At 40.1% G+C, this 12,829-nt stretch overlaps 1 protein-coding gene across 1 annotated transcript in view; it reads left to right on the top strand.

Annotated features, from left to right (window-relative positions):
• LOC139446052 (coatomer subunit gamma-2-like) overlaps positions 1–12,829 on the top strand; it is a 51,745-nt gene that overhangs the window by 35,378 nt on the left and 3,538 nt on the right. Inside the window, exons 19-22 of the mRNA XM_071227320.1 lie at positions 276–347; positions 1,581–1,720; positions 8,696–8,864; positions 9,174–9,271. Of these exons, the coding sequence (XP_071083421.1) occupies positions 276–347; positions 1,581–1,720; positions 8,696–8,864; positions 9,174–9,271 (479 nt within the window). The remainder of the gene's footprint in view (positions 1–275; positions 348–1,580; positions 1,721–8,695; positions 8,865–9,173; positions 9,272–12,829) is intronic.

Below are 12,829 nucleotides of genomic sequence, written 5' to 3'. Positions count from 1 at the left end.
TTGACCAAAGTGTTGACAACACAACATCAGAAAAGAACGAATCTTGATGGCACAAATTACATGGTAGACAGAAGACTCTATACAATGAGAATCATTTCAATGTTCTTGTTATCTAAGATACTGTATAGGTTTTCAGCCTTAACAAAGTTAGGTTTTACAGAACCAAACATGTGGAATACCTCATCTTCAAGAGACGTCATGAGTTAAGGAAAGAAATATTAACCTTAAGACTAAGCATGATAAGATGAAATGCTCATGTTTGTTTTCTGCGGTAGTGCGAGATGGGGGTGAAATGGGTGCCAAGACATCAGAGAAGGTGGTAGCCTCCAGACAAGATGTATTTGCAGGTAAGGCGAACTTCCAGGTATTCAAGACTATTTTATGGCCTATTGCTTTTTAACCTTTGTGGAATGTTATTATTCTAGACCAGTAAATGTTGTTTTATGACACAGTCTGAGTGGAGTAGGGCGGAGTGGGCAGGTGCCCTAAACTGCCAGGTATGTGAAGGTATCCCGCTAGTGATCAACAATGTTTACAGGTCTTTACAGTTTTGTCACTGTACAGTACTTTCACTCTGTGCATTCAAAAGAACCCACTCATCTGATGCTAGATGACCAGATGGTGGAAACACAAATATGTTCAAACACCCAAAACACAATTGTCAAATTAATCCAAATGTGTCCCTGTTAACTTAGCAATGAATGGGCATCGGATATGTGAGGTGGACATAAAAACCTCTAGCGCCTGTGAGCAGCTTGGGTTGTATAACTCCCTTGGGAGTTGAGAATGATAACTGGAATGCATACAGATCCACTGGTCAGGGAACAAATATGCCGCATCTGAGCAGTCACTAGTATCTGGATAAGAGAGGTATATAAATGTATAATAAGATGGTCAGCAATATCCCAAACTCTGTCAAGGCAGCCTGATAATGTTCTAGTCTTGGCCAGAACAAGCACTGATGAATAGTATGCAACACAATATGGGAAAATGTTTGATTGAGGATATAGTGGTAACAGAATCTGTTTTTTGACACATGTATATGTTTCTCAGTAATCTTTGAAATGACCCATCAAAACCATTCTAGCTACTTTGAGTATAACGGTAACAGATTTCATCTCAAGATAATTCCAACCAGTGTGCCAGGAAGTGACTTATGTTAGACTGAGCGTACAAAGGATCTTTTTTGCCCTTGGATCACAATAAGGGCAAATTAAGCCCTTAAATTTGAGAGTTATTTATTATTTGATCGATAACTGTGAAATCATTTTGTATGTAGTACTGGGACTTGTCGTTCCTCTTCTCTGGAATCAAGGTGCAGAGTGAGAGAGTGAAACTAGATAACTTCAAGATTGTTCCCAGCATCATCATGGGCAGCAGCAGCTCCATAAACATGATGCCAATTTTTCATATAGACAAATTCATAAATTCTTGTCAGGATAATTCCCTCATGGGATTTAAAGACTTGGAAAGCAAGTTAAGAACAAATCAGCCAGATTATTAAGCAAGTAGGAATTGTCCCAACATTGAGAGTGATGTAGAGAGTAGTATGTGTCAACAACAACTCTTCTTTCTTCCAGAACAAATCGCATTAGTACCAGAACTTGCTAACCTTGGCCCCCTATTCCGGTCTTCGCAGCCTCTTGAACTGACAGAATCAGAAACGGAGTATGTTGTACAGTGTGTGAAGCATACGTTCAGCAACTACATTGTGTTCCAGGTGAGTTGCCCACATTCCAGGCAGACACTGGACACACACATTCACACGTGTGGAGATCAGCAATAGCTTAAACTCTGTAGCACAACTGTAACACTATGACCATTTCCCCATTGTCAGATTATTGATTTGAACAAAGAAACCTAAAATCGAGATTTTTTAAACTTATCATGCATTACTCCTTAACCCCCTGGATGCCACAGGGACATATATGTCTCTCCCTCCTCTAAAACCCTCACTTTGAAGTCGAATAAAATTCAAAATACATCACCCACACAGATACACTTCACTGTTGAATTCACTGAAGAATGTGGGGAATTCCCTGCTACGCAAACACAAATGCCGAAGTGAACTTGCCGCCATATTGGATATTGTTTACAAAATCACGTTTCAGGTACACCTTTAATGAGGCGCCTGTAACATCACGTTTATTTCAAACTTAGCTGCGATGCAAACATACTTGAATTCCTCATACATTTTAGAATCAAATGACGAATGGTCTTTGTCACTAATACAAATTGCCTAGATGAAATCAAGCAAAATAAGTTACGTGTGAAAACGAACGCTGTGCTCAAAAAACTGTACTTGTTTGAATTGTAAACAAAGCAAAATTCAGATTTTACACAGTGTAGCATTTTCTCCAATTTTGAGATATCCATTCGTCTATTCGTTCAAGATATGGTCTAAACCTTTTCAGAATATGCATGGGAAGAGAATCGTAGGGAGAATTAGGGAATTTAAAATAGATACATTGCAATGATTTGATATTTTCAACAGAAATTGTCAAAGTTACCGTCCTGTGTGGACGCAAAATCACACAAAATGACAACAGTATTTATCGGAATTTCTGTTTATTTCTGTTGGTGTCAATGAAAAATATAACAACAAATAACAGAAAATAGATTGTCATAATGTTTCTGATTACTTACATGTCACATTTATGTATATACGATCCCTGAATCAATGAAAGTCCCCTCGTAAAATCCTGCGTATTGTTGACAGTGAACACGCCATTTTGTAAAAGTCGGTCAGCGGTAGTGATGTCATAAGTCAACATTGTTGTACATATTTGGTAATTTCTTTGAGGTGAAGGTCCTTGAATGAGAGTGCACACGGTCATTGTATCATGCTGTTTACAGTTTCAGTTTTGATGTAGATTTTTCATATCTTTTATACATTTTTTCACACAATTAATTATGCCTTTGGATATTTGTCAATGTTCAAAATGATATCATACGTAAATATAGGCCACAACATGTATGGAGAAACCTTTGATAATCTCCTGTTTTTTGAACATTGTTTACATAACAATTGATAAGTTTATAGTGTCAAATACGGTATTTCTTTTGGACAAGTGTTACAAGATGAAATGTAAATGTAACTGCAGCATGTATGTATTTCTTGGATGTGTAATAGTCCATATTATAAGTTCATATAACCAATGTCCATTACGGAATAACCGTTTCATTTTATTTTATAACTAAAACTGAATATATTACTTTAACAAAATGGATAATATTTTTCGTTAAAAGATATGCACACATTTCTGAAAGAATTGTGTTGATCTTGGAATTGTTTTTTTATGTCGTTTGATACACAGAACAGTGATATCTAACGATTCATGGGCGGTCAGGTAGCCTAGTGGTTAAAGAGTTCGCTCGTCATGCCGAAGACCCGGGTTCGATTCCCGACATGGGTACAATGTGTGAAGCCCATTTCTGGTGTCCCCAGCCGTGATATTGCTGGAATATTGCTTAAAGCAGCGTAAAACCATACTCACTCACTCACTCTAACGATTCGCCAAGTGCACGTTAGCCACAGACAATTTTGCATTATATAATCAATTGGTTCATTCTTTTTTCACTATTGTGATCACAAGATATTAAACTGTTTACATTTTATTTCTCCAGGAATTGTAAAAAATAAAACCCATGCCACGTACCCTGTTGGTTCAACCATATATGATTATCCTGATAATTCTATACCAATAGAGCTTTCTTCGCATCTTTCATTGTGTAATTCTGAGACGAGATGAAGAGAAATAATAGCATAATAATGAACAAATATATGTCCAATATTAAATATAATTTTGGTTGTTTTGAAATATTCTTTTGAGTATTTCATTACGTAAATTGATGCCAAACAGGTATGTGTCTTGTCCAATTAAGATAAACACGATAACCTATCTAATTGTATATATATTCAATACATTATTTACTTGGTGAAAGCAGTCATTTTATGTTGTGTCGAAAAAGCGTCAAATTCAGTTTTACACATCAAGATTTACCATGAACAAAAATTAGGGGAGATATATATTAATCAAAATATCAGTGTCTTCTTTCTCCGAAGTTATCAGCGACATAAAACTAGCCCTGAGGTCAAATAGAATGATGTTATTTTTTTGGTATTTCATAACATTTGATGATAAGGCTAGTGCTCCATTAATAATGGTGCAACATTAGTCAAATTACACTTACACATTCAGGAGAATTTTGGAATCTAAGGACTAGGTTATAGGTTAGATAGGGCCATCCATTTCTCTATTACCTCTTTCTGATGAAGTTTTTTTTTATTTATAACTAAACGTATACAGTTTCATTATTACGATATTTGTGTTGGAATAGTTTGGTTCCTCGTGAACAAAACACCATGAGAATATATTGTCCTCACCCACAGCTAATTCTCACAAAGTGACCTGAGTTACAATAAACTAGTGCTAAGCATAGCAGAGTTATGCCCCCCTTTCTTTGCACATGTGTGACCTCTTTGTCGCCTTTTGTTGTCATAGAGAAAAATCATTTTTTGTCATTTACGACATGCTGTGTTTGGCATTGAATGTATGTCGTTATACATACGCATATAACACCATTTGAAATACAGTTATGTCGTTCAGATATTAGGCAGTATTTTGTTCGCTCACAGTTTCCATAAAGCCTCTAAATATAAGAAATCGTTGCACAGTACTTTTGTCGGTGTACGATAAAAAGCGGAGAAATTTAGTTTTTCAATGTAGAATAAGTTCTCGGACAACACTTAGAAATGTCTTTTTTTAAAACCAGTTTAATATTTGCAGTTAAACTTATACCTTCAAATAGGAAATTTAACATTCTCCACCTCTGCATATTTTATAGCCAGAGGTAGATCCAGTGCTGCAATTCTCGCACAACCTTCACTTTTCAGATCTTTGGAAAATGTGCTTCATAAAAAACAAACTCGGCATCCAGAAGGTTAATGCATTCACTGCTTACCTGTGATTGATCCTGCTGAAGAGAGTAAAGTGGTGTTCCATTCTGAAGCAGGACTCTCCCAATCACTAGCTGCCACGTCATACCGGAAGTGGTACACGACTGATGTCTCCATATTATTGTTGGTCACAGTGCTGAACACATGTGCTGCTAATTGGTCCTCTAATTTCGCTGTTTGCTGTCCCTGTGACTTTCAACTCTTCTATCTAGGAACCCATATCCACCTCCCTGTGATGGGTGGTCCCGGTATCGAGTATTTTAATTAATATGTATTATTAGCACATCAAAGTGACAGTTTGTCATTGTTTTTCACATGTTGTTCCGTTCCACCATTTTGCATTGCTGACATATCGCTGTCCTTCGCGAATATGGATCTGTGTTTCATGGCCGGTATTAGCATTTCATTTAAATACCTTTGTATTGGCACTTTATCCACGGTTATAGTGTAATACTATTCATATATTGCGCTCTTTATCTTTTATTGTGAACTGTAACTTGGTTAGTTCTCCGTAATTGGCGGCTGTATTTAAAGTAACCTTTGCATATTTGTTTAACAATTGGTGCTAGTTATGTGCACTTTAAACCATTGTACGGTTATTAAAGTATTAAATGTTAGTTTACTCACTGTTTGCGCCTCAAGCCTACAGGCAATTCGACTATGCCTACGCTACCTGACAATCCAATAATGGTTGTGCCTACGGGTCAAGTGACTACACCTGTGCTATCCAACCCTCAGGGCCAATTATTATCAGTGCGTGTAACTAGGGCCTGCCTATCAGCATACTACTGTAGTGTCTTCGGTGTCTTACGCACCACCAGCTCTTCAGGTGAATACACTTGCCCAAGCTCGTGCTATACCTCAAGTGCCTCTTATGGTCCCATCTACAGATATTCCAGGGGTGGGCTTGGGTACTCCATCATCGTCTTGGTCCATGTCACGTAACTATTTCCATGCAGGGCATCTGGACGATCTTCCAAGGCATCTAAGTCCCAACGGTGCTCCAGGAGCCACCTTCCTGTCAACCATTTGGAGCATTATCATTCAGACCCCTCTGAGTTGAATACCCTGCGAAGCTGAATACACATCAAGGTCCTACTCCGATGCCAGATTTGATGGCTGACCATCTCAGCGGTAGCGCCTTCTTCCCCTTGCTCAGGCATCAACAAGAGGGACATGATCTGGTCACAACAGCTTTTAAGGCGCCAAAATTTAGAAGGGATGACTTTCCGTACACGCCTTTGGGGTAGCAGATCACACTGATGACTTGGACGAGGATCTCCATGGGATGACAGGCTCGTCCAAGCCTATTACCATTAAGATCCCTGACAGCAATTTCGCATTCATAGAAACAGAAATCAGGCGGTCCCTAAAACCCTTGTCGTCTCGTGCTATGGACCAAGATCTTTCCGAGACCAATGCAAATAGGATTGATTTTGATGGTGGTAGATTTCCAACAAAGGCAATTTGACAACATGCGTAATCACTTAAGTTGGTTTGAGCTGAGATTACCACCGCCGTCCGGGGTATCTGGTCTTATCCAATTGGGATTCTATATTTAAGTGCCGGTTGCTTTGGCAACCTTTTTCTGCCTCAACATTATTTAATGGCTGCTTAACTGACACACACACCAAAGTCTTGAGCTATGCTCGACACAAGACAGCACTTAAGGCTCTGGAACGTGTCCCAGGACCTTGGCCAACGTGCGTCAAAGTTAGGGAATTATCGACCCAGGCGCTCATCCCTCAAGGACCAGACCATTGATCTGTCCTCCTTTCATGGCAAATAACGAAGCAGGGGCAGAGGCCAAGCCTCCTATCAATCCCGTAGGGGTAGTTCCCCAGGTGGGAGCGGGGACCGGAAGAGGAAACATTGACCAAGTGAACAAGCACGACTGGAATCTCTTACCTCCAGTTATCCCAATAGTCGACACACCAGATTGCTATGATGTCAATCACTAGATTGTCCAGACTTGATTATTTACAGACCACTGTCATATAGCTGGAATATTGCTGAGTGCGGCATCAAACAACAAACAAACCCAGAGCATCCTCCATACTTTCAACTCATTACTTTGAGACTGCTCAGGGCCAGCATCAATGCTAACGGCTCCCTGATCAGGCTCGATCTGCAGGATGCTTACCTGCATGTGCCTATCCACCTCAGCCTGGTTCCTCGGGTTCAAGTATAATGGTATACACTACCAGTGGACAGTCCTACCATTTAGCATTTCAATGGCCCTGTGGCCAATAGCTGCCTGTCTGCACCTGAGGAACATTCAGTTTGAGTTGTACAAAGACTACAGAATACTGAATCATCCAGTAGCGGTGATCCTAACCTGTCACCAGGCGCCTGCTTTATCAACTGGGTTGGGTAGTCAACGTGGCAAAGTCGGAACAAATCCCATCCTACCAACTCCAATTCATAGGGGGGCTATTTCAGACAGAACTAGACCTCACAGTGCCAAGGTACATATGGATAAAAAATTTATGCCATCTGTACCCCACCCTGCAGCAGCCCATCCCACTTCACCAATGGCTTCTTGGACTGCTTGCGTCAGGGGTCGGTGCTTTTGAGCCTCTGCAGGCAACATCTTTTGTCAACCTCACCAAGAACACAATATTTCTCTTGGCACAAGCCACAGCGGCAAGAGTGAGCAAGATTCATGCGCTAGATATCACTTGTGAACGCTTTGAGTATGTATGGAACAGAAACTCAGGTTATGCTGGGATTTTATAGCTAAAAACTGATTGCCCGGACGACCCGATTGGTCTTTCACTATCCCACCATTATCGTCCATGATGGGAGTGCAAGATGAGGATGAACTATAATTGTGCCTCTGGTGTGGTCTACAAGTTTTCATCCGCCGCTCCAAGATTAAGCGTGGTACACAAAAACGATTGTTTATCTCTCAGACGTCCACGACCAAAGTCAGTTGCAGTACCATTTCCTTATGGTTGCGACCTATCATCCTTTAGGCCTATGAGATTGCTAATCTCAGGCCATCAAGAGCTAATAACCCCCATGAGATTCAGGTGTTTGCCTTGACAATGGCTCTACACAGTAATTGTTCTATTAGAGCTTTCATGGAAGATGGTTTTTTTAGGTCAAACTTGTTCTTCTCCAGCCACTACCTAAAGGTAGCTATTGTTTTTTAGTGTTTGTTTACCTGGACGTACTCATACTTTTGGTACCTTTCTGTGGACAGGATTGGCTGATCAGTTCCCGATCTGCACAGAAGAATTGCTCGGTGCAGCTGACACAACATTTAGTCAGGAGAGTTTTTATTGAGTACACATCTGAAGGTATTCTCGGCTCCATTCCATCGGATAGAGATGCATTGAGTAGTAGTGCAGGATAGCTTAAAAAATCTAGTAAAATCTAGCTATTGCAGTGAATGCATGAAGGAGTAATGCAGGATAAGTATACAAATATAAAACATACCTAGATTTTCTTTTTAGGTATTCGCCCACAATTCATCCTCATTCACAAAACTTATCTTTTTTTTTCTTTTTTTTAGGTGGTCACTCTCAGAAATATGAATGATTTGGAGCAGTTAGATATCTCATGGATTTTCCATTTATTTCAGCTCAGAACAAAATCGTCAAGATGATTGAATAGCAAAGAAGTTTATTTGAACTGAATTGTTTGCACCTTATCAAATTGTAAATTGTTTATTTGGGGTGAGCTACTGAACCTGTTGTCTTCCATATTGACTTTTCCTCTTTATTGTAGTTTGATTGTACAAACACACTGAATGATCAAGTCCTGGAGAATGCCACTGTTCAGATGGATCCTGTAGATGGCTTTGAGGTGATGAAGTATATTGCATGCAGCAGTCTTCCGTACAATAAGCCCGGCACCACATACACTCTTGTCCGTTTACCCCAGGAGCCCACACAAGGTATGGCCACATCACATGCCCTGGCAGCTCATCTGAAATCACTGGCATGACATTTGTCATATCTAAATGCTCACAGACATTTGACCAATCATGGCAGACATCAAGAACCTTTGAATTTGATACCTAATACAGTAATGATATCATGTTTAGCTCACCTGAACCACGATTCAGTGTCAAATTAATGTCATTGAGACTTGCCTCTCATCTGTCAGTCAGACTTCATAACTTTGCCATTTTTATTATATTTAGGAATTGGTGCCGTTGAAAGTAAATGAAGGTAATGTTGTATCCCGATCATATTAATTTCAGTAACAGGCAGTTTCACCTGCACCCTGAAGTTTATTGTAAAGGACTGTGATCCCAACACTGGGGAGCCTGATGATGAAGGTTATGAAGATGAGTATGTGGTAAGTGTCTGTCCAGATTCACTGTCATTCAGTGGCCTCTTCACAAACAAAATACAACATATGAAACACATTTCATTAGTATGTTTGTATCTTTTGAACCATCAACACCTGACGACACAAGTGACATAAAATATTTTCTGTGTATAATGCGCCCATATTTAAACTGGTGTGTAGGAGTGTGGATCATAAACACTGACAGTGTGTTTCAGCACTAGCATGATAACACCAGAAAGAGCCTCTGAATATGTTCACACTGAAATACACCAGTAAGGCCCGTTGTAACAGTGTCTGTATAAACAATATATTTCTGTATAAAAAATCTATGTCTGTTTTAGTATTTCTCATGTATTTCATTAATATTATTCGATATTCAATTCAAGATAAAAGGTGAACACGACAATAATTCGGATCTCAGACTAAAAGAAAAAAACTTTCATCAGCTTGATATCAATCAAGTCCTGTTAATCCAACAAATGAGTATGTCGGATGAATGAAAATAAGTTTTGTTTGTTTCCTTTCTTTGTTGTTTAAAGCCACACTCAGGAATATTCCAGCTATATGATGGCAGTCTGTAAATAATCAAGTCTGGACCAGACAATCCAGTGATTGATATCATGAGCATCAATCCACGCAATTGGGATATGATGACATGTTCCAACTAAGTCAGCGAGTCTGACCACCCGATCCAATAAGTCGCCTCTAACGACAAGCATAGTAACCTTTCACGCCAAGCATGGGTTGCTGAAGACCTATTCTACCCTGGATCTTCATGGATCCAAAATTAAGTAGCATCAACGTTGGTGATTGAAAAATCGAACAACTACATGATAGACAACGATACAAATGCGTTGTAATAAAATTGACAAATGAAATATTCATATTATTATGTTACATTGTTAGCAGAATATGTTTTCTAATCATGCAACCTCTAAAGCTTAACACAAAACTACGGTTACGGGGCGTGTATGAAAATATACTTTAAAAAGCATAGTCTGGAAAGGAAGTTGCAAGTTTGAAACTAGTGCTGCAAAGCTCAAGAAAGCTGCTTTCTTCATGGCTTATGTTGACTTCCTTTCAATGGTCAGTCAAAGTTTGCGAAAGGTCGTTCTGACATGACCTGCAATGGAATGTCCTCAGTGGGAGCGAGAACTGGTATCTGATTTAAGTGAGATTGGGGTAATCTTAGCATGTTATTAATCCTGTTTTGTTTCTTTAAAGCATCAATTGTTTATTGTTAAGCAAGTTTATCTCTGCAGCTGTTGTAATATGCAGCTACCAGCCGACTCGTCTGGCATCAAAACACGGGTTGTGTACGCTGATTAGATTAACAAGACTGATTAATGAGTGATTTCGTTAATTAGTTGCAAATTAGATGTGTCAGTGTTGGAGTGTGAGACTGTCGAATTATCAGGTCTAGATAGCACTGATTTAATCTGTTCACATCATTAGTGTCGGATTAACGAGACTTGACTGTAAAACATTTCTTGGTCAGCAGAGAAACTGTCTTGACATGGTGTTTGTCATGGTGTTTGTCATAGGTTGTTCCTTGGTCAGCAGAGAAACTGTCTTGACATGGTGTTTGTCATGGTGTTTGTCATAGGTTGTTCCTTGGTCAGCAGAGAAACTGTCCTGACATGGTGTTTGTCATGGTGTTAGTCATAGGTTGTTCCTTGGTCAGCAGAGAAACTGTCTTGACATGGTGTTTGTCATGGTGTTTGTCATAGGTTGTTCCTTGGTCAGCAGAGAAACTGTCTTGACATAGTGTTTGTCATGGTGTTTGTCATAGGTTGTTCCTTGGTCAGCAGAGAAACTGTCTTGACATGGTGTTTGTCATAGGTTGTTCCTTGGTCAGCAGAGAAACTGTCTTGACATGGTGTTTGTCATGGTGTTTGTCATAGGTTGTTCCTTGGTCAGCAGAGAAACTGTCTTGACGTGATGTTTGTGTCATAGCTAGTTCCTTGGTCAGCAGAGAATCTGTCTTGACGTGGTGTTTGTGTCATAGGTTGTTGCTTGGTCAGCAGAGAATCTGTTTTGACGTGGTGTTTGTGTCATAGGTTGTTCCTTGGTCAGCAGAGAATCTGTCTTGATGTGGTGTTTGTGTCATAGGTTGTTCCTTGGTCAGCAGAGAATCTGTCTTGATGTGGTGTTTGTCATAGGTTGTTCCTTGGTCAGCAGAGAATCTGTCTTGATGTGGTGTTTGTATGTTGTAGCTACTTCCTTGGTCAGCAGAGAATCTGTCTTGATGTGGTGTTTGTGTCATAGGTTGTTCCTTGGTCAGCAGAGTATCTGTCTTGTCGTGGTGTTTGTGTCATAGGTTGTTCCTTGGTCAGCAGAAATCTGTCTTGACGTGGTGTTTGTATGTTGTAGCTAGTTCCTTGGTCAGCAGAGAATCTGTCTTGATGTGGTGTTTGTGTCATAGGTTGTTCCTTGGTCAGCAGAGAACCTGTCTTGACGTGGTGTTTGTGTCATAGGTTGTTCCTTGGTCAGCAGAGAATCTGTCTTGACGTGGTTGTTTGTGTCATAGGTTGTTCTTTGGTCAGCAGAGAATCAGTCTTGATGTGGTGTTTGTCATAGGTTGTTCCTTGGTCAGCAGAGAATCTGTCTTGATGGGGTGTTTGTATGTTGTAGCTACTTCCTTGGTCAGCAGAGAATCTGTCTTGACGTGGTGTTTGTGTCATAGGTTGTTCCTTGGTCAGCAGAGAATCTGTCTTGATGTGGTGTTTGTGTCATAGGTTGTTCCTTGGTCAGCAGAGAATCTGTCTTGATGTGGTGTTTGTGTCATAGCTAGTTCCTTGGTCAGCAGAGAATCTGTCTTGATGTGGTGTTTGTATGTTGTAGCTAGTTCCTTGGTCAGCAGAGAATCTGTCTTGATGTGGTGTTTGTGTCATAGGTTGTTCCTTGGTCAGCAGAGAAACTGTCTAGACGTGGTGTTTGTATGTTGTAGCTAGTTCCTTGGTCAGCAGAGTATCTGTCTTGTCGTGGTGTTTGTGTCATAGGTTGTTCCTTGGTCAGCAGAGAAACTGTCTTGATGTGGTGTTTGTGTCATAGGTTGTTCCTTGGTCAGCAGAGAATCTGTCTTGACGTGGTGTTTGTATGTTGTAGCTAGTTTCTTGGTCAGCAGAGAATCTGTCTTGATGTTGTGTTTGTGTCATAGGTTGTTCCTTGGTCAGCAGAGAAACTGTCTTGACGTGGTGTTTGTATGTTGTAGCTAGTTCCTTGGTCAGCAGAGAATCTGTCTTGATGTGGTGTTTGTGTCATAGGTTGTTCCTTGGTCAGCAGAGAATCTGTCTTGACGTGGTGTTTGTGTCATAGGTTGTTCCTTGGTCAGCAGAGAATCTGTCTTGACGTGGTGTTTGTGTCATAGGTTGTTCCTTGGTCAGCAGAAAATCTGTTTGACGTGGTGTTTGTGTTGTAGGTTGTTCCTTGGTCAGCAGAGAATCTGTCTTGACGTGGTGTTTGTGTTGTAGGTTGTTCCTTGGTCAGCAGAGAATCTGTCTTGATGTGGTGTTTGTATGTTGTAGCTAGTTCCTTGGTCAGCAGAGAATCTGTCTTGATGTG

The sequence above is a fragment of the Haliotis cracherodii genome, unplaced genomic scaffold (assembly GCF_022045235.1).
Source record: "Haliotis cracherodii isolate W230 unplaced genomic scaffold, xgHalCrac1.p SCAF_6, whole genome shotgun sequence".
NCBI lineage: Eukaryota > Metazoa > Mollusca > Gastropoda > Lepetellida > Haliotidae > Haliotis > Haliotis cracherodii.
This window is presented reverse-complemented; position numbering and strand designations above follow the sequence as displayed.